Consider the following 23,004-nt stretch of genomic DNA (forward strand, 5'->3'; position numbering starts at 1 on the left):
ATTATGCAATTATGTAGTATCAAGTTATAAGATTACTTCAAGTATCCGGTCAAGGTGCCTAGAAAACAATTGTACAATTTTTCTTGTCTCAAATGGATAAGGCACCTTAATGCCTGTACTAGCTCACATAGTGGAGGAGACTGCAAGCTATGATTTGACTCTGAGCTATGCTGGTGGTACTGTCTAAAAGATAGCAAATACATCACTGGAAGTCTAATGTGTAGGTAAACACAAAGTTAGAGAGGATATACAAAAATAGGAAAAGACACACAAAGAAGTGGAACACTTATGAGAGGACAGAGCATGCTTTGTCATAAAATGAATCATCCCTGGTAGAAATATTAATAAAAGACAATTAAAAACAATGTTGACATACAAAAAATGTGTTCAAGAGTAGATATGTACAAACTGAGCTGCAATTTATATTTTTGAGTGTGACAAATATTTCACAAAAATAAACTGTTATTACATGTAGCTCTTCTAATACAGTGATGATAGCACTTTCCTATAATGTAAGGGCAGGTTTGAGACCAAACTATCATGTTTCCAGTTACATATATTTTATTTAACATTATTACAAGCAAGACTTAATTATTTTTAACAAATTTATATAAAAAAATATGAAAGTAAGAAAGACGTCATATAAAACAGTGCCTAGATTACATTAGATGACTAAACAGTTTTCACAAAAACATACCTCAACCAAAGTACAAAATTAACATGGACTGGTAATTACATGAAATACAAGAGGAACATTAGGTAAAATAGCAATTCCTAACAATTAAAGGACAACCTACACAGATATCAATTTATACTGAGTGTTTACTTAATGTGCTACAAGGAGACGTAAAAATATTTTTACATTCTAAAATAACATAACTATAATTTGATTCCATTTGTTTCAATACAACATACTATGCCAGTCTCAAACATTCAATCAGAACAGACAAGCCTGTAAGCTGAATGTCTTAAAAATTTTACAGGTATCTGTGTTAATTTCTGACATTTTTAACAGAGCAGTCAGAATGCTTCACAGCTGTTAAAATAAAAATATTTAGACAACTGCACTAATGAATAAGGAACAGCTATGTGAAATATTAACCCTCTGAATGTTAACCAGAGTACATTCTGAGTTCTGCATACTGTTCTCACTGTGTTAGTTGGAGTAAGTACAGCTCCACAGAAAACAGTGTACAGGTAGCCCTCGATTTGCGCGATTTTGAAACCAGCAAGTCAAAAAGTGAAAAAAATATATTTTACTATTATTTATAACGTTTTACAATGTTCCTCATACTGCTTCTTATACTAAATAGTAATTCTTACATTGCTGATTTTGAATAAAAATTATAAATACAGCCACCTCTGCAATTACGTATGTTTCGTTAACGCAAATTTGCTCCAATGAGATCGATGAATCGGTAAAAGCTGTTTGTGAAATGCAAACTTTTGCATATGAGAGTTTGCTCTTATGCAATTTCATTCCTGGCGCTTTAAACTTTCAAAGGATTAATTTAATCTCTACGGAGGTACCGGGGTTATTTTTACTACGCAATTTTCTACAGGTCAACGTCTTACATGAATGCAACTATCGCATAACAGCAGAGATGACTGTACACATCAATCACATGAAAGAATCACAGTCAATCGCGGGGACGAACGAATTGCCAATTGTAAGTGTATAAAATATATTTTTTAAATTCCCTTTATTTTATTTATGTAATTTCAGAGCTTTAAATGTAATGCCGTTATATTACTCGTCAATGTTTGGGTGCTGGGAACACATGTCATTGACTTCCCATTGATTTACATTATAAAAGAGTTTCAATTTACGCCAGTTCGTCCAGGAACGCATCCCCGGCGTAAATCGAGGGCTACCTGTATGTATATCTTAAACATCACATATTCTTATAACCAAAAATGATTGTTCTTCTCGCTCTATAAATAGATATAATAATGAAGAATATACCAACAAGCAAGCAGTTTATTCCTGTCATGATGTAATATAGACAGTTTTCTGTCAGGCAATAATACTGAAAGGGTCAAATCTAGTATATACAGTGAAACCTCTATCCATCGTTCCCGGAACTATCGTTTTCCCGGATGCATCGTCCGTTTTGTCCGGTCCCGAATACATCCCATATAAAATAATGTTACATTTTCCCGCTTCTATCGTTCCTCGAACTATCGTTTTATCGCATCGATCGTTCAAAAATCTTAGTCCCGGCCCACAATTTTCCCGCAATGATCGTTTCTGAGAATTTAAAATGCTGGGTTTAGAGATAAATTAATACCGAAAGACGCACAATGTTTTTGGAATAAACAGTAGCGGTAACCTGTTATGTCGCCCAACCAGCACAGATTCTTTTGGAATGAGGGGTCAGCGGTGCAGGGGTGATAGTTGGAGTGAATGGCGGTGCCCATTGTCAGAAATTTTACGATTTTAATTTGGGTGCACTCATATTTCGTTCCAGCGATGCCAGATGGCATGTGCAGTTTGAATTTCTTCACAAATGCTTTTATTATAAGTACAAAGGAAAGGCGAGCGAAACTTTTTCATTCTGGTTCATATCGTGTCTTCTACAGCTACGTTTCGTTGAGTTCGGCAGTAATAGTACTTCCATTTTTCCTGTTATAGTCCGCGAAGGTTGATGGAGCGGTGAGGAAGAGGGAGAAACGACGAATGCGAGCCCGAACTTTGCCGAAGCACACGCTGCATTGGCAAAAGTGAAGTCGTTCTTTTATGCGCTTAATATTAGTGAACGTGACGAGGAAAACATTTTGAAGGTGGAAAGTGCTCTGTTTGGTCTAAAACGTAAAGTTTCGACAAACCAGTTGTCCATTAAAGACTTTTTTGGTAAAAAGAAGTAACTTTGAAAGAGAAACATTGTTTTTTTTAAATTTTTAATGCTTTCCCGCATCTATCATTTTCCCGCATTCATCGTTTTTATTTCCCACCCCCGCCGAAAACGATGCATCGAGGTTTCACTGTATTACCTTATTTTATATGGAGATGGGAAGAAAAAATGAGAGTCCTTAAAGGGGAAATTGCTCTAAAAAACAATATCTTCTGTGACAAAAGCATCTTCTTGGCAGTGAAGGTGAGGTTGATGTAATGTATCACTGTTGATTTGCTATTCTATTTTGAGCCTTGTTGAGGAGAGCCATATTATCCTTGGCACTCTGAAGCTGTGGATTTATTTCCAGAGCTTGTCTGTATAATCGTTCAGCCTTATCATATTTTTTCCAGCGATGATACAGTACTCCTATATGATACATTTTCAAGTCATAATTACAACACAAAAAGATAATCACTTAAATTTTTGAGAACTCTATACAAATATGACATCTAAAAGAGAGAAAAATTACACAAAATTAAAATTATATAACATAGTCTACCAAATACTACGCCGAAGACAACTTTTTCAGTGAAATCATGATTGTAATTTAACCCAATCATTGACACACTGATGCAATGAAGAAAAGAAGTTTAAAATTAAAGAATGACCAACTAATATGCAGCTAAGAACAAACATAAAAACTTGTCAGAAAGTAAAAGGATTGACAAAAGAACCTCCATGTGGAAGATATCAATATCATTCACACCCCTTAGAAAATATAATTAAATCTGGCAAATGGTGAGGTAAAACCTTTTTGTTCTTTATGTTATAAAACACTACTATAATGCACTAGTGATAGAGATGCTCCACTGCAGCACAGATACTCTCATTGATTGGCCTGTGAACTGGTCTCAAGCACTGCTCATACACATCACATGTTACCAAGTGCTGCCTAATGTCATACAGAGAAATGGAGTTTCTTGCAATAAAAGGTTTTAAAAATAAAAAGAAACAGCATTTAAAAAGTGTCATGTATTAAATAATATTGCATTAACCAACTAAAATGGTATTGAATAAAAGAGAACCCACTTTTCACGCTGTAAAAATATAAAAGAACATCTTAGAACTTGTACAGGCAAACAATTATTATAATTTTCTTATATACAAATCTCTGCCACAAACATAACTTTATTCCTCCATCCCTTATTACTTCATAATGGCCCATTTTAGATCCAGAAAACGCATTTCTTATAAAGAGCCACACCCAGACCCCTTCTCTCAAGGAGTTACCTTCTGTCTTCAGGCAGACCAAATTTAACTCTACATGTTAATTTCGTCAACAAAATTGTAACCTCAATCATAAAGATAAAATGTACAGAAAGAACAAAAATGTAAGTGAAAATGAAAAATAAAAATACAAAACAACTGGTATCATATGGTGATGCCAAGGTTATCCAAAAGATTTTTTGCAATTTAAATTACTTGTTCATAAAGAATGTGTGCTTCTGGTATGATTAGGACTGGTATTGAATGTGATCAGGTGGTATGAGGTATAATCAAGTAGGATTGCAGAAATTCATGAATTGTGTCTGGCATTGAGAAACGTCACTACTCTAGTGAAATCATAATAAAAAAGGCCAACTCCAAGTTTTTAAAATTTACACCTGTTTTAGATCACATCCTTGACAGCTGTTTAAATATCATATCTATCATAGGCATAAATGTACTTATTCTTCTTTGTTCTTCCTCCAACACTGCACATAAGCCCCAGAAATACATTTCACAGATGCCATGAAATTATTAACCTCTATGCTCAATGCAATAATGAGTTTCGCAAAAGCATCATATCAAGTGATAAAATTTGTTTAACAGCACAATTACTTTAAACAACTTCAAAATAGAAGACACCATACAAGCATCTAAAATCAGTTCATAATCACCACATGCATCCAGATACTGACATCTGGCAGGTGGCATACCTCATAATTGCAATACCCACAATATTGACATAAGAATATTTCTGCTTCAAGCACAATTCTCTTTGGTTCAGCAATAGCAGAGATGTTGAACACATATTCATATATAATGGTTATTATGTCATTATAAATAATATCTAAAAAAGCAGTCATGGAAAATTTGGAAATGTCTTATAATCAGCCAGTTGAGACTAACCACTTACCTAGATTGGTGCAGTAGACAGCATTATTCATATCTAAGCTAATTGCGTCTTTGAAATGCTTCTCTGCCTCAGCAAAGCGACCAACTTTTCCCAGTGTATTGGCAAGATTAAAATGAAGTGAAGGTTCCTGTGGAAGAATTACCAATGCTTCTTGTGCAATGGTCTCTGCTCTATCCATCTGCCCTGTTAATAATAATATTACACTCAAAGACGGTAACAGTGTCTTTTTGCTGCCGTGCTTGTAATGTGGTGTTGATTAAACCAGGTAATGAATCTGGCTGACTATTCTATTTAGTCTCTTTAGTAACGCATGGTTTTACAAGAGCCAACATATTCTCAGTCTCTTTACTGGTTTCACAATAGGACTTACATACAAAACATTCCATATAAAGAATTCCTCTTAATTTTTCATTGTATAATTCTACAAAAGGGAAAGAAATAATTTTTGTAAATTTAATATTAAAGATATCAAAAACAATTAGTAATATACCTCTTAACTATCACATTTCATGAAAATCTACTAAGTAATTTTCAAGTCGTCATCATATAAGGACAAACATATATACACTACCTGATCAAAAGTATCCGGACACCTATGCGAAACTGTCCTCTAAGTGTCCCTCGGATTTACTGCCCAGTAGTGGACATTAATACGGGGTGGGCCCACCCTTGGCATTTATTACAGCTCTAACTCTGCGGGGGAGACTGTCTACCAGGTGTTGGAACGTCGCCAGGGGAATGGCCGACCATTCTTCCTGCAATGCTGTAGCAAGCGTAGTTAGTGATGTGGGTCGCTGGGGTCTGGCGCGCAGTCGCCTTTCTAGTTCATTCCAGAGGTGTTCAATAGGATTGAGATCGGGGCTCTGGGCTGGCCAGTCCATTTCCGGAACCTTATTGTCCACAAACCACTCACGAACAGACCCTGCTTTATGGCAGGGAGCATTGTCATGCTGAAACACAGTTATCATCTCCAAACTGGTCTTCTACCGTAGACAACACGCAGCTGGTCAAAATGTCCTTATATCCTTCCGCCTTTAACGTGCTCCGTAGTATTACGAGAGGACCAAATCCCTTCCATGAAAAACACCCCCACACTGTCACCCCTCCTCTGCCGAATTTCACTGTGGGCACTATACAGGCTGGCATGTAGCGTTCACCTAGCATTCGCCACACCCAAACCCTCCCATCGGACTGCCACATGGTATAGCGTGATTCATCACTCCAAATCACGCGTCTCCAGTCGTCCACAGCCCAGTGGCGGCGCTCTTTACACCACTGAAAGCGGCTTGCTTACTGATGTGGCAACCAATAACCATACCACGTTCGAAGTCACTGAGCTCCCTTGCTCCACCCATTCTGTCGGTATCGCGTAGCACTGAACAACATCGAGCCCTCTGCCTCCTTTTATAGCAGCAGCGGTGGTCGTAGTGATATCTAGGATCGAGTTTACGTTTACAGAGGAGTGTCCGGATACTTTTGATCAGACAGTGTATATGGCAAAAGATAAGTCCATTATTTGTCCACGATTTTCTTAATAAAATTATACTGAAATACTTAAATTATTTATTTTTTATATAACATCCCTTTGTATTATTAGCCTTTTAACATACACATGAAAGCCCATGAAAAAAGTCTTATATTTCCAGATTTTAAAATTATAATACACTTTTAAAATTATTAACTATAGTATTTTATAAATTTGTCAATTTAATTTTAATTTCCTACAGAAACAGAAATAATTACAATCACAAGTACATTTCAATAAAGAATTAGGGATGTTAAAATTTACTTCAGGTTTTTAAAAATGAGCCTCAGATATTTTGTTTGTCATAATCTGTAACCTTTCAACAGAAAGAAAAAAATAAAATAACAACAAAGTGCATACCTTAAGACAAGTACGGAAATCCATTTCTTTGAAACATTAGCCGGAGTGCATATTTGAGAAGTGAAACTGGGTTTGTTCTATTCCACAAAACTAGTTATATTCAAAAGCTTTAATAATTACAGTTGTTAAAAACCCCCACTTAATGGTACCTGCACCTTGTCGTGGTGGTGGGGCTTGAGTACATCAGTGACCCCAAGAGCTATGCTGGCGGTAGCATAGCTATTGGTATGGCCTCCCTAGCCAGATTGGCCGAGCAGGAGAGGTCAGACTAAGACAGGTACGCTGGTCCTCCAGGTTGCGGGTTGGTCGCAAGGCTACCAACCTTGCACCGTAAAAAGGAAGATGTTTCGAAACCTCAACCAAAGTCTCAGACAGAATGGACCTAACAATAGGACTGAATGGAAGAGGATAATTGAGGAGGCCATGGACTGAATACGGACTGGAGAGATATAGAAGAAGTTAAAAATATTAATCACAGTTTCTCACTTTTTATGAACTATAAAGTAAGCAATCAAATATGCAACCATACCTATACTGTCAAGCATGATTATCATGTTGCTCCAGGCAACAGTAAGAGTCGGTTTCAAGGCAGTGGCATTTCTCCATGCTCTGTATGCATCACTGTACCGCTGCTGATCCAAGTACTGTCACAACAAACACAAATGTCAATATCAGTTAAAAGGTTTCGTTACCTTTTGTTTATTTCACATTGTTTAACCTGGTCAGATATATTATCCCTATGCTAACCTACTCAGTCAGCTTATAATTTAAAGGCTTACTGCAAATAAAGAATTTTATACTTACAAGATTTCCTAGATTGTAGTAACAGTCTGGGTACTTCTTACGATATGAGAGAGCAGTGAAATAACTTGCTTCTGCTTCACTGTGATGCTTCAGACTTGCCAACACTATACCCAGATTCATCCATGCTGCTGCAAAGTCAGGCCTGGAAACATGAATCCAAACTTACCGCAATACCCCATCAACAAAAATACTGAAATATGTTGCAAAATACAAACTGGCCTTCCGCTACTATGAAACTGTTTTTGTCACCTTTAATACTAGATTTACAGAAAATTTTCATGGAGTCTGATGCTTATCTGAAATTTTGAGTCTTAACTGTTGCGCAAGTTATGCCAAGCCTACGATGCTAGACTCAGCAATGTGGTTTCTAGTATGGCTCAAGTATTAAATATATTTTGGGTCAATGAAAAGGATTTATTTGTATTTATGGCTAAAGAGGCAATAGAATGGTAAGGTTTAAGATTATATACAGTTCCAGACCAAGTTAGTTAAAAATCAATGAAAGTACGAAGACAGAATGATGGATATGACAATGATTTAGTTAAAATAAAAACTTTACAATATACTAAATTATAACTTTGTTAACTGTATATGACACTTCGTTCACCTACTCCTGAATGCCCTCCTTTCTACTCAGAGTACAGCAAGATGGAAATTCTGTGGTGGCAATCTACTGAGGCCCAAAAAAAGAAGTCATAATAGAGATACTCATAACAATCTCATACGTAATTACTCTTGGAAAATCAAGCTAAACATTTAAATATGTTTATATGAGTAACTTTCTTTTGAAAACTGGTACAATAAAAAAAATATATTTAGTTTCAGTGACAAAAATTAGGATTTAAATTTAATTTGTCACTACACAAGTCAAATTTTACGCAAAGCTTTATGTAACCAAGATTCTGCATTGCAGAAAACAGCAACATATGTCTAATTCCTAACTTTACCTGAGCTGCACAGCTTTTCGCAGAAGTTTTTCTGCTTCATGCAATTTTCCTTCATCTTTCAGAATGTTGGCCAAGTTGTTCATTGCTTGATCATATTCAGAATGCAACCTGAAAGGTAAATATGGGTAACAGAATTCATAATTCACTGAAGTTCTCAGAGCAGATACCATGTATGTACACAAATGACTCCCAAAGTGTGCGTAGCAGTTTGTAGAACAGCTCTAAAATTGTGAAGGTGCCCCTATGTGCAAGTACCATGCTAAGAAGTCACAGAAATACGCAGGCAATGCTTGTGTCTTATTACTTTGGCACTGAATGGAGAAAAGTGATAAGCTTTGAACTCCAGCTGCTTTACTGCTACAAAAATAACTTCCATTAGCTGTTAGACAGGGGACTAGGAGGGATCCAGGATAATGAATGTGAAAGGATGCACTGCTGCTTCTAATTTTAAAGAAATTATTCTCAATTTAGTATTTTCATAATTTATGGGTGACAAAATATTTTTGGTTCTTATTCATATTTCCAATGTCTCAAAATCGAGTCTCACCACTGTTCTTTTTCTTCTTTGCTTTCATCTGCCCACTACTAAGGTGGAGGAATCCTAGCACTAACATTTTGTGACAGATGAACTCGTGTTATAGATCAACTTTCTTGTCTGATGGTGACAACTGATGAACAGACATAGATGAGCATATAAAGTTTAGTATGAAATTATTTATTTGGGGCTTATGTAATGATATTATCGACAGCTCAGACTATACAGCATTGACAGATCTTGTCTTCAGGTAAACAAAATGCATAAAAGAAAAATTATGCATATGTGAACAAGAACAATATGGTACACAAAGTAACAAATATGTTTGGAAAACATGTGTACTGAAAATTGTGTAATTGGTTAATCTGCAGTATCTTTATCTTCTCTAAGCAAGTAAAAAGAATTCAAAGAAAAGATGGATTCATATGTTTGTCCCAGAAATGTTTGTCTTGTCACCATCACTAACATAAATGTACTCACAGTATTCACGTTTCCAACCTGTGCAGGCTCATTAGTTAAAATGATGAAATCACAGCATAACAAGGACCAGGTGACTGACCTCAGTGCTTCCCTGTATTCAAGGACAGCAAGTGTTCTGTTGCCCGCATCTCCCGCATTCTTGGCAATATTATAGTGCACCTTGGCATTCAACGGGCAGACTGAAAGACCTGAACGGAACAGCAATGCTTCAGTTTGCCACTCAGCACTGCGGCTAACAGCTCGGATGCCCAGCACAAATACCACATATATGTAACCCACTTGAATAGCCTGTAAATGGCAACAAACACTTTATTGTAAGCTTCATGTGTTAACTGACAATAACAGTAATTTCATGTTTAGATTACCTACTCACACAAGGCATGCCTCATGTCAGACCCTTCTACTACTATTTCCTCACCTTTTATTATTATATTTATGTAAATATAAGATTCCTTTTTACACTCCAGAATGTTATAAATGGTAATTTTATGATGATGAACAATGCAGAATACTTCACTAGACTGAATGACTTTTGTCAGTACCACTAAGGAGTTCATGTATTAGTGTGGATAAAGGCAAAGTTTACTTGTTACTGTGCTTAATTAATCCTTATCATACTAATGCTTACTATGGCTAATAATAGCCTGTCCTATCTTTTCCTTCTCCCTACATGTAAGTATTTGAATATAAATAAAGAAATGTTACTGATTTACTCTGTGTTCTCCTGACATCTATTAAAAGTATAAACTTTTGTGTATTATCAACCAAAAGATTGTGGGTTATTATTTATATGCTCTATCACTATTCTTTCTTAACATCATTCTTCTTCTTCCTTGGCTCTACAACCCAGTTGTGGGTCTTCGCCGCCTCCTTTTCGGGGGTTTCCTAGTCTTAAAAGTGTGCATTTGAGTAGCGAGTGACCAGCCCATTGCCTTTGCACAATTTCTACTCAATCCTTATTTAACTGCTAGAACCATCTAGTAGTGAATCAGGAGAGACTTGGGTGAGAAATGGCCACTGAATTTTGCTTATGAAACATCTTGTTCATGCTCGTAAGGTTCTTTTGGGTGCTGTAAATCTATGACATGGGATCGCTGACTTTACTTCGCCTCCGAAGGAAGTTATGCTATGGATTTTTATCACCCTTAAAAATCCATCGACCTCAGCCAGGTTTTAACCTATGAACCTTAGGTCCAATGGCGAGCACGCTAACCACTAGTCCACTGAGAGTGAATCTTTCATAACATTACTTTGAACTAACATTCTTAAAATAACAAACAGAATTGATACTAATTATGAAAATCATCCTGTGTAAAAATATGATCACAGAAACAAAACACTAAGATGATAAGAAATTAATCAATGACTCACCCAACGAGCTCTATGAAACATAGCAAGTTGTCGAAGTCCCACAATAATAAGCAGGCAAAAGCCAACAGATGGCAGGTACAACACACGCTCTGCTATTACAAAACCCACACGAAAGAAGATATTTGTGGCTGGGAGGAATGGAATCACCATTGCAGCTAAACACATAATCAAACTCCTGGAAAGAAAACCATCAGTTATAACTTGAAGAAAAAATAAACTGCAGAAGCCCATATCATATTAAATAAAAAATGTATTTTTTTACTACAGTTTACATCATAAACAAAAAGTGTACATGATCTATAACCGCATGGCTATGGAAGTAAAATTATGTTAAAATCTGCAGCCATATCTGGCACTATTACAACTGACAAACTCCACGGAATGCCTCCTTTTAGCTGTTAACAAATTCTCTGTTATAGAATCTGAAATTTTATATGCAATTTGCAATGTGCATGCAACATCTCTCCCCCAACCTCATCTTTCTTCATATAATTATTCTGATAATACTAAGTGAAGAGCCAAAATAACAGGTTTGCTATGAACTGATGAGAAGATAAAATCAAAATTGACTTCTGGGAAATATACTGCAAAGGTGACGATCAGATGTAAGTGGTTTAGTATAGGGTCCCATGACATGCTTTTGAGAACATGGCAATGAACTTCTGGGTTCCTTGAAAGCAGGAAATTAACTGTTTAAACACAAGTACCTATGCAATATTTCCAAGGATGACCATGTAGCATAAAGTACTTAGTGAACACGCAGTACTCGTTTAGGAATCTGTACTCCCATGCAAAATACCAACTAGAGGTCCTATGTTGAAATATTTCTTTTTAGGTCTCTTATCTCATGCTGCAACTACATCACACATGATCTGTAATGATTCAAAAATTATGACCTGAAAGTTGCCAAAGTGACTGTTCACACCTTTGATCTTTTCTGCTTGGAGTACTGAGAGACCTCCACAGTAACAGAATGAAAATCAACCAGAATAGTCCGATTGAAAGAACACGAGGCTCTAGTGATTCCACAAGTGGAATACAGCCCATAGACCAATCAAAACACAACCACTCTGGACACAGAAGAAGCCAGCCATTTAATACATAAATATAATTGTAGGTGAGCACCTGAAACATAAGAGATGTAATATCAGTCAACGTATTCTGAACCAGATGGATTTCTGAACTAAAAAACACCACCTGTAAAAATACTACACTAATACAGTATACTTGAGATATACCCAGCACCTACCACCAATTGGTTAAGCAGGCAAATAAGTACATTTACAGTTCATTACAACAAATTATGCTGCACAATTTTCACTGTATGGAGTATATTTGATAGAACTGAACCTTAGATGTTTTGAATACTAGGCTAATACAATGAACACTAGTTTAAAAAGATGGCCCAGAAATGCTTGTTACTGTAAATCTACTTATGTTACTCCACAGTCACTTTTTATCTTGCACCAGGGATAGCCATATCTGGGCTTGGCTGTCTCTCCTGTTATTCTAATTTATAGACTACTTTACTTTCCTATTAATCCTGTTTCCTTCTATGTGGCTGATTTCTGCCTAACACCATTTTATCTGATAGACCTCATTCCCAGAGTATTCAGCTGTTTCACATTTGGATGTATCTCCCATTTTTGTGTTGTGTTTGTATCAACTGATATGGTTATGAGGTGGCCTTCATGTGTCTCCCACTATATTTCCTTCTGCAGCAGCATAAGACAGTGTATATATAGAAATCTCTGATTTCTGTACCTAATTCTTTGGATTCATCTTTGTATGTTGTGCAACATCACTCATTATACAGGGCTAGTCTAAATGGTGTTCCCAAATTAAAACACACGCTACTCACATTTAATGAAATTAAGATGCACAAAATTGGTATCAATGGAAAGAGAAACTCTCCAAGTTTATGTTGGTATACTTCATGGCTGCATAGTAACACTGTTCGCCGCCAGGGGCAATATGAGAGAAAATGGCTGCCATCGAAGACAGGGGAGCCTTTTGTGTCCTGGATTTCCACGTTCACCGGACCTGACGCCCTGTGATATTTTTCTGTGGGGGTTCGTCAAAGATATAGTATTTGTGCCACCCTTACCACAGACCTTGCTTGGAGCGCGTATCACAGCAGCCATTGCAACAATCGATCATGATATGCTGCAACGTGTCTGGGAGGAACTCGACTACAGGCTGGATGTGTGCCGAGTTACCAAGGGGGCTCACATTGAACACCTGTGATGTACTGAAACAAAACTTGGAGAATTTCTCTTTCCATCAGTATCAATTTTGTGCATCTGAATTTCATTAAACGTAAGTAGCATGTGTTTCAAATTGGGAACATCATTTAGACTAGCCCTGTATGAATGCTACTTGTGCACCAAATCTTTGCACATTTCTGCAAATTTTTCCTGATACTTCCAGCATGTATGGTATTATCACAGTACTTTTTGTGATTTGTACTGCACAGATCACTGGAGGTGTAGTATAATTGTTATCTGATGTGAATATCAATTTGCTATATCTTGATGATGTAGCTTCTGTCTACTGCTACAACAAGGGGAGTGTTTGAGTAACTGTCTCTTCCTATGATTACTACAATTGTTGGCTTTAATGCATTTAGTAATGGTAAATTTACAATTTTATATATGTATTTACAATTCTGAATTTTAATTTTAATTTATCACAGCATAAAGAAGTTTCACTGCTTTCATTAACAGCACAGGAAATTACTGTCTAGTACTAAACAAAACAAAGCATAACGACAATTACATAAATAAAAACAGAAATAATGACCAGAAGTTAATTAGACATTTATGGAGAACGTTAGAAACAGAAAGCTACAACAGTGGTGGATGTTTATAAACAGTTCCATTTACTTCATTACCCTGGTGAGAATGCTATCTGCAAATGACGCAGGATTATCAACCCACTGGAATGTAGGTGTAGCTGAAGCCATTACTTGCCACCGTACAGTAAGTAGTGACAAGCCCGATAGGAGAAGCACCACATGTCGAAGCAGGAGGGGTCTGAAGTCATACTCACTGTTCACACCTAGCAGAATACAAATGAAACTGATCAGGTCTCTCTCAATGCATGTTCTTTGGCCAATATTATATGCATATACTAGTTATTAATCACACACTATTATAACCAGGATAACTGCACTTTCTCTTTTTCCTCTTTGTAAATTGTTCTGCACAAAAATAATTAGCAAGAAATTAATTTTTACCATGCTGCGGTGCAGACAGATATTTTGTCATATTAGAATACCATTACATAATTGGGATTAAGTATATCATGTTACTGTAATATATATTTAATTTTAAGGCACTCCATGATAAATGCTGCAAAAAAGTATGTTATAATGAGTCTGCATTGTAATCAAACACAACACAGAACAAGAAAGGTAGAAAAAATGAGGATCATTAAAGAGCGAACAAAATTTTTAAAGTGTGCTGCAATTCACAATATTTCAAATTAGTGCTCCATCTATATCTGGTCTTTACTATAAAAATGCTTACTCAAAGTACTTACTATCATGTTTTTGTCTATTATATTCCTTGCAGGAATTATTCTGGACAGCTGGAGTATCATAGCTGGAAGGTGTGACAACAAAACACTGTCCAGAACATCCAAGGGCTCCACTTTTATTCTGAATGAAAGACTTCCATAGCAGATTTGTAATTCTTATAGGATGTTGCTTGCCACTCACAATCACATCATATACACTACACACACCCTGAAAAAGAGCCATTTTCCATGTATAGAAAAAAAATAAAGTAAATGAATGTGTGGCTGTCAGTGGCACTCCAATGACATTACCCAAGCTCTTTCTCAGGTTGATCATGAGATTAAAGATAAAATAAAGGACAGACATTGATAAAACATTCATGAAATATGTATCTAACACTGTTTTTTTTACCGTCGGGTCAAAGCCGACCCCTGGTGACATTATGAACAAGATCCCTCTGATAGGGACCTGTTCATATGTTTCCTAGGCAAATGGTCCAGAAGTGGTTTGCCATTGCCTTCTTCTGCGTGTAAATGAAGAAGAAAATGGAGTAATTGTTGTGATGCCTTGGAGAAACCCCGAAGGAAAACTCTGTGATACCTGGACCACAGCCTTGCCCAACACAGTTATAAATCCGGGCACCACCGGGAATCGAACCCAGCATTCTGACCACTAGACCACCGTGGCGGTTATCTGATATACTTCATTAATCAGAAAAATAACAACACTACATTAATCATATCATCTTCGTGTATGGCACACTGCAATGTGCATAGTTAAGAGTTAAGAGTTGATGGTGGTGATAATATAAATCATATTTCACAGTTCAACAAGCAGGATTTGAATTGCCCTGATGATGGAGGCAGCAAGGACCTATGAAACGTTGGTAAACTTCTACCAGACTACACAGCACAATATCCCAGAAGACAGCCATCTCTATAGTTTAACATGATTGAGTAGTACCCATGTCTTTAATTCTCCCTTATTAGATAACCTTGTATTATACACTTTCATCATCATTTTTATACCATGATAAAGTTTCATAACTATTTAGTAGTTATCAACAAATTGTGTTTTACTCCATGTCCACTGACTTGATATTCACCATTTTCAGACACATACACTACCTATGACCTAACCACTTTAAAGCACACACAATTCCAAAGTTTCATGACAATGGCATATTAGTAATAATACTTTATTTATACATTATCCATTGTCAGTCATTTCAATAAAAATTTTATGTCCAAAATTTACAACATTTTTGAGACAGGATGTCTGTCTTCATGTCAAAATATAAAAAACTACTTAATAGTCAAAACTACCTTCATCAGTTGGCATAAAAGTAATAAAAAAGGAGAGACTTACAGCAACCATTTCCTCATGAAAGTTAAGCACTAAAATAATATGTAGCAGGTTTACCAAGTTACTCAACAGACTAGAATGGATTATGGAATTATTTGCAGTTTTTGTGAATCAAGTGTTCATTTACTTACAATAACAGTGATACCTTGTTCCTTACAAAACATGGCCAAGGCACAGAAAACCATGCTTAGCAACAACATGGCTGCTTGGTTTGCCGCCCGCTTAACATGCAATGAACTGCAGTATGTAATGAAAGCCAGGAAATAAAACAACGCACAAAGTAAGTCTGCTCGACCAACCACGCCAGCCACCTGGAAATAGAGGGGAAATAACTCTCATTCACTCCATGGTTAAACAAATTACAATTATTAAGATGATCAAGAAATTTCCCCCCCTTATGAAACTTGAATAAAAATTAACAAGCAAAGCCCATCATTGGATCTTGCCTTGAAACACTTACTCCAGTTCATATGTTTACATCTACTTCAACTAAGATCAATTTTAATATTATCTCTCATCTACACTTCAACCATGGAAGTATTCTCTCAGCAAAATTTTGGATCCATTTCTGTAGATAACCAGCAGAGAAACATTCTTCTATACAAGAAATATTATCATAGCACACCACTAAATTTACAGCTACTAACCATCAGTCAAATTTTGCATGTTATTCCTTTTCCCTCTGCCACCATAACATGGAATAATACCTGCTATTAAAAAGCAGAGACTATCAACTTTAAATTGATAGATAGCATTATTAGCCATCTATGAGTCAAAATGATTTTCAACTGTAAACAGTCCTGCTACTTTCTTTGGTTCTGTAAATCTCCACACAAGGAAGGCTCACTGACCACATCAGCATGTGGTAGTAAGACAGTTGAACAAGTACACGCCACAGATATAGCACATTTCTGGATTCCAAAATACTTAATACCATAAAGACTACTAGAAGGTATATTACTAACATGATAACATATAAAGTCAAATCAGTGGACATATAAACATGTGCAGATTGCAAACATTTCAAAAGCTCTAAAAACAACAAACAGCACAAGTTCATAGATTGTACATATCTATAATACTTCCATCTGGTAAAATCTGAAGACCACCATTTCATAAAAGTAAAGTCTGCTCACAGCTTCAGCGTGAATGGGATGAACTGCAAACAGCATTGACGCCAGCAAAGCTGCTCGGTGGCAAGAACCACCCAGCAGAAGATTGAATATTGCAAGTGAAAGTATGGACACTGTTCCATGAAGTGCCACATTTATCAGATGAAATCCTCGAGGATGAAGACCACCAGCAAGCCAATAGTTCCATCTGCAGGCAATATACTACATTCTTACAAAAAATAAAGTTGACATATTATAACAGTTTTGTACTTCTTTAAGTTTAAGAGCTGGTTCACAAAAGGGAGAGACAAGTTTTACAAGATCAGATTCAAGAAGATGCAAGAGGCATTTCAAATGTGTAATTATACAATGCCTGATAAAAAACTGTAGTCCTTCACCAACTGTAGGACATGTTTATTAAACTTGCAGTTGACAAAATTATGACTGGGAAGAACCAGAAGGTGGAACATAAGTGAAGCCATACTAAATTTAATACAGTTCAGAAGAACAAAGTATACACAAAAGAATTTGGGCAGCCTGAGGGTTAAAATTCACAACTGAATATTTAATAATAAATAGGAAAGTCAGGTCTTGTATACTTTTAATACCATGAAGATACAAAACCCATGAGGACTCCTATAATGAACAAAATGTAATTTACATAAAAAGGGTAGTAACAACTTATGCAACTTTTAAGCAAACTGAAAATATATTTCAAAGGATGAATGAATGCATTAAAAATATGCAGAATTTCCAGTTACCCATGCATGCTGTCCAAGCTTTTACATTAAAAAATACTACTACAAAATTGGATAGTACAATACTTTCAACAAGGAAAGTTCTTTGGAAATATCAGTAACTCACTAGAGGTACAAAAGACACCTGACTCAAGATGGATAAATAAGAAGTTGAACAATTCTACTATTATACGGAAAATTACTTAATGAACTTCACAAATAAAACTACTGTTACAAAAAGACAATACTGCTGTAACATGACAGTGAATTAAGTTGTTTAAGCTTATTGTTCCTTTACATCTGTAATTTTGAAGTACAATACTAACCTAAAAGAAAGAACAGTGAGGGGACGATATGACTTGTGGCTTGCATTGTGGGTAAGCCTTGTACCCCAGAAATCATTGTACAAGAGATTGAAGATGGGTGTTTCAGGTTTCAAATCTTCATTATTTATAATGGCCTCTGAGTCATCAAAAACAAATCCTCCAGCCAGAGAATTTACATAGCACAGAACTGCTGCAGCACCAACCAGTATGACTGATAAAGAAGTAGGTACTCCTGTGGAAAAAAATAATTTATCATATAATTTTTTGCTTAAAACAAGGCTCTCAACGGTGACCATTATATGCAATTTACAATTCACTGCCCACCAACATAAAACAGTTTCCTGAATAAAGAATTTTATTTTAACTGATAATCAGTTTCTAAGTTAATAATTCTCAAGACAGATTCAAGTTTCATTTCAGCTTTCAATAAAAAAAATAGTACTTACTAGGAAAAGGAAGATCTGAATCCCATGATCCTGTACTCATTTTCCTGTGCTTGCCATTAATACTACCAAGATGGGGATGTATGTCTTTGGTGATGCCATTTAATGAAGTCTCAGACCGAACTTTCAAGGTCATGATTTGCAGACAACTGAAAGTAATCCACCTCTCAATGGTTAATTCCAAAAATCTAATATAAGTAAGTATATAAGAAAAATCAATTTACAAAAGGGCAAATAAAGTTGCTTCAATTAAACCTTGTTATATAACATGTCAATGCATACAAATACAGAACAACATACATTATTTTATTTGCCCATCTGTTCAGAAAATAAAAATGGAATATGTATGACTTTGGCTTTTGTGGATGAGCCACATCAAATGTTGAAAATGATCCAGTATTTTACCAAACACTGCCATTGCCATCTTCAGGGTAAATATGTGATTGCTGTACATTTTTGAAAGCCTAAAGGGGTACATGCACACTGACACCAGTGTAACATGATGTTTGAAAACGTTGGCTGCAGTGGTGCACATTGATACCAGGTGGCGATATAAGTAGTGCAACCCGCTTTTATAGTTTCACATGGCTTGAAATAATAGGAAGAATGTTCTTGTGAGAATAATGTTGATACCAATTTACCTGTACCAGTTGAGTTGCTCTGAGTGAACATTTAAAAATAGAAAAATTAAAAAGGAAATGGTAAAGAGAAGGCCGGCAGGAAAAAGTAGTCAGTAGCTAATTCATAAATAGAACTTAAGACCAATGTACCACAAGATTTGTACAAGTATTTACATATAAATAAAGATTAATTTCAAAATCAGCTTACTTTAATACAACCAAAATCATGAAAAAGACATTCATGAGAGTTGCTGTTGCAATACCAGCTCCCCCATTACCTGCTTCTCTACCTCAGGTGTGATACCACAATCTGGCAGCACAACCTACTGTGACTGCAACTTAATTTATGATACCTTCTCACACACACTGCAGTTTGCATCATGATACTCAGATACTATACAAGTTCGATGGGAATACCTGATATCTTCCAGAAGCGAAGTCTTGGCACGCTTTGAAAAATGTTACTAAATCTCTTTTACAAACACACAAAATAGATTAAATAGTTTGATGAATACATTTTCAGCAACTGATTATGTCTTACCATAAATTTTTACAGTACTGAATTTGAAAACAGTTTTAGGCGTTCCTTTTAAGATTTAGAAATATGATTTAGTGAGTTTTGGAATCCATTTCAGTTGAACATGAGCAGATATAAGTATGACGTATTTAATACAAACATTGCATAAACTGTGTTATCTGTGGCAAGGTTACAGTTTATAAACATAATTATTTTGGTGCCAAATGTACTGCATTATGAATCACGTGTTCCAAAAGTTTGAAGATTTGTATCTTGGTTGGTGGATTTGCCAAAGAACATGAAGTTTAGCCATGTTTAGGTATCATGGGTAAGAATGAACATTTTGTCTGAATTAAACAGTGTTGTTAATTTATTAAAAGGTAGGAGAGGAGATTCATATGATGTTTGCAGCAGGCAAGACATATTTAACAAATTTTTGATGGTAAATTTTAAAGAAACTACCTTACATGGGTTCAGAAGCTCTGTGATAGATTTTTGTGATTGTAGAGATGAATCTTGGGTACCATAGGTGTCTTAATCATCAGAATAAATGTCAGTTGCTGCCTCCCCATCCATTACCAACATCAGAAGACGAACCAAACTTCCCATTCCATTTCGTGACAGATGAGGCATTTCCTTTGTCGAGGCAGATAATGTGACTTATTTCTAAAAGAATACTGACAACGGAGAGCCACATTTTTAATTGCAAACTGTCTAGGACTTGAAAGAGCGTGGAATGTGCATTTGTTTGTTTTGTTCAAAATTTATAGTTCTGGACACAAGTCAACTGCAGACTTCAAACTGTAGATAACGTAATAAAGCGTGTTTGTATTATTCATAACTTTGTCAGAATGAAAGAAGGGAAACAGCCAGCCATCAACAGTGAAAAGTAATTATGATGCTGACATCACAGTTTGAAACTGAATTCAACAAACAAATTCTGGGTGACCTGCTGACAAAGGTGTTCAACTGAAGGGACAGATTAATTTCTTATTTTTTTGAAACATAGTTTAGCTCTTCTTTGGCAGACCAAGCATTACTTTTCAAGTACCAATACCAGTCTTGATTATTTGAGAAAGCAGTGCAACAGTGGTTCTCAAATTCTACAGCCACAGACTGCTTAGGTAAGTAAAAGACCTTGCAAACCATGTACTACTGAGAGATTAAACAGTTTTCTTGCGAACATTTGGAGGATTATCTATCATTAAACACGTAATTTTTAAATTTCTTCCTTATGCCATTCTATTATTTTTTGTTTCATTTTTTAATTGCAGTACTGCACACCACTTGAAGCTCAAGGATCACAGAGAGATAGCTCACTTAAAAATTTCCAATGGCCCCACAGAAACTACATAACTCAATTTATGCTTACATAAAGTTAAGGGATATGCTCATGAACCTATGTGCTCCATAGAGAGTAGTTAATCATAATTTAAAATGCAGCATGGGTTTGTTTGGTAGTAATGTAAGATACCACTAAACTCTTTTCCTTCAAAAATGTACTTGGTTGTGTTCAACCAGTATTATTAGGGAATGATAGCAATCCCAGACCAAAGTACAAAAACTACCATGACACATACTGTATATTTTGAATGGAGTGAATGTGAAGTCTTCCAACATTCTGAAAAGCCACACTACAGCGCTAATAACGAGCCAAAACTTACATTCACCTGCTTTATTCTAGTCCCTCCTTTAAACAGATTGAATTGTTTTTCCTTGTCAAAGTGACTATTCTTCTGGATCCACAGCACCAATGTCCACTCCACCTCCGAAACAGTACTGAAAACAAGCGGAAAGCTACTGCAACTGGTTTCGCACATGTAAGACTGAAGGTTCTCACAGCAACACATATGACTGTCCTCTAGCATGTTGCAGAAACTGACCAACATTTCAGAGGTTCTTATTGCTTCCATCTTCAGGGCGATTTGGTTGATTTCTGACTAAAAAATGCAACATACGAGAAAACAGCCATCTTTGGTTTTGTAATCTTTACAGCATTTTTGATTGTTACAGTGTTTACAGCAAAAGTAAAATATTTGTCTCATGTTAGAAACAAGTCTTTTACTTAACAAAAATCCAAGTTCTTGTTGGCATAATCACAGACTAGACAAGAATTTTCAAAAAGTTGTTACGTGTCAGTTTAAGACTGGGTTGCATTGTCACAACATCGTAAACGTATTCCTAAAAACAAGGGGATTATTCAGAAACCAACCTTTCCGCCACAGGCCAAATATGTATTCGCTTTAGCTTGATGCTATATTGCTCGAACACCAACATAAGTCTGTTACCCGGAAAGAGAGCCATGAAACAAAAATTTTATAAAGTGTGAATTTAATCAAGAAATTAGATTTGGTTTCTGGCGTCTGTTGGCTATTAATTATTTTCACAAAAATATCAACATCTACTCTTTCTAATGTAAAAAACGTTACCTTTCCTTTCGCATCCGCAAGTTCACTTCAGATTGCAACACCTACAACTTCGTTGCCCTTGTCTCCATGTCTACACATGACCTACCACACGACCTCGCCCTACAACTGCGCAAGGAAACATGCCTTCCACTACTGCACTATAGTCCTGACGTAGCGAACAAGATGGCTTACCGAACCCGAAAGTTCATCACCGAATTAACCAAAGCCCTCCACAGGACCCTGTCGTGAGCCAACAAAATTCAGTACCTTTCAACTCCTACATCCCATATATCCCGCCTGACATTATCCTCCCATTTACGTCTAGGTCTCTTCTCGTTAGGCTTCCCAACCAATACCAGGTGCACACTTCTTGTCCCATCCATGAGAGGACTATAAATTTTTAAGTTCGTCATTATGTAGTTTTCTCCAGACTCCATCGTCTTCTCTCCTAGGCCCAAATATCCTCCTCAACACCCTATTCTCAAACACCTGCAATCTATGTTCTTCCCTTAAGGTGGCGACTAACTTGTAACATTTACTCGTAATGTAACATTCGCGGCGAGCATGTTACATTACACCACAACTGGTGAGGCGCATCGAATGCTCGTTTTGAACGCTCGGCTCGACTGTGCTCCATTCATTTCATTCAATATGTCGGACATGGAGGTTGTGTTATCTTTGTTCCATTTAATACGCTACTGTTATTTAAAGAACTCGTGAATGCTCGTTACGACGCCGCTCGACTGACTGACTGACTTGTAATGTAACACTCAAAGGGATCGCGAAAAAACCGACACGATGGAGCGCCAGCGAGCGTGAGCGGCTCCGTTCCCTGTCTTCACTTGTGTAATGCTCGATTTGTAACGTTACATTACAGGCAAATGTTACAAGTCAGTCGCCACGTTTAGAGTGAGAGAC

At 36.3% G+C, this 23,004-nt stretch overlaps 1 protein-coding gene across 3 annotated transcripts; it reads right to left on the bottom strand.

Moving 5' to 3' along the window:
• Positions 1–543: 543 nt before the first annotated feature.
• On the bottom strand, positions 544–23,000 carry LOC110831969 (Transmembrane O-mannosyltransferase targeting cadherins 4). Of its 3 annotated transcripts, none has more exons than XM_022068542.2 (16): positions 22,108–23,000; positions 21,349–21,457; positions 18,545–18,690; positions 18,099–18,330; positions 17,060–17,243; positions 16,055–16,234; positions 14,582–14,786; positions 13,932–14,098; positions 11,964–12,163; positions 11,039–11,213; positions 9,747–9,955; positions 8,653–8,760; positions 7,706–7,847; positions 7,431–7,545; positions 5,017–5,199; positions 544–3,263 (listed from the first exon to the last, which is right to left on the bottom strand). In XM_022068542.2, the coding sequence occupies exons 3-16, from the start codon at positions 18,675–18,677 to the stop codon at positions 3,118–3,120; spliced, it is 2,379 nt and encodes a 792-aa protein (XP_021924234.2). In that variant the 5' UTR covers positions 18,678–18,690; positions 21,349–21,457; positions 22,108–23,000; the 3' UTR covers positions 544–3,117. The 3 variants fall into 3 exon arrangements, with proteins under 3 accessions (XP_021924234.2, XP_021924233.2, XP_087211655.1); XM_022068541.2 differs by having other exon boundaries at positions 21,343–21,457; XM_087355529.1 differs by lacking the exons at positions 544–3,263; positions 5,017–5,199 and adding an exon at positions 5,493–5,779 and having other exon boundaries at positions 21,343–21,457.
• Positions 23,001–23,004: the final 4 nt, after the last annotated feature.

This window comes from Zootermopsis nevadensis, unplaced genomic scaffold, assembly GCF_977971745.1.
Source record: "Zootermopsis nevadensis isolate Lab colony 2312 unplaced genomic scaffold, Znev_1.0 Znev_ptg000024l, whole genome shotgun sequence".
Classification (NCBI taxonomy): domain Eukaryota; kingdom Metazoa; phylum Arthropoda; class Insecta; order Blattodea; family Termopsidae; genus Zootermopsis; species Zootermopsis nevadensis.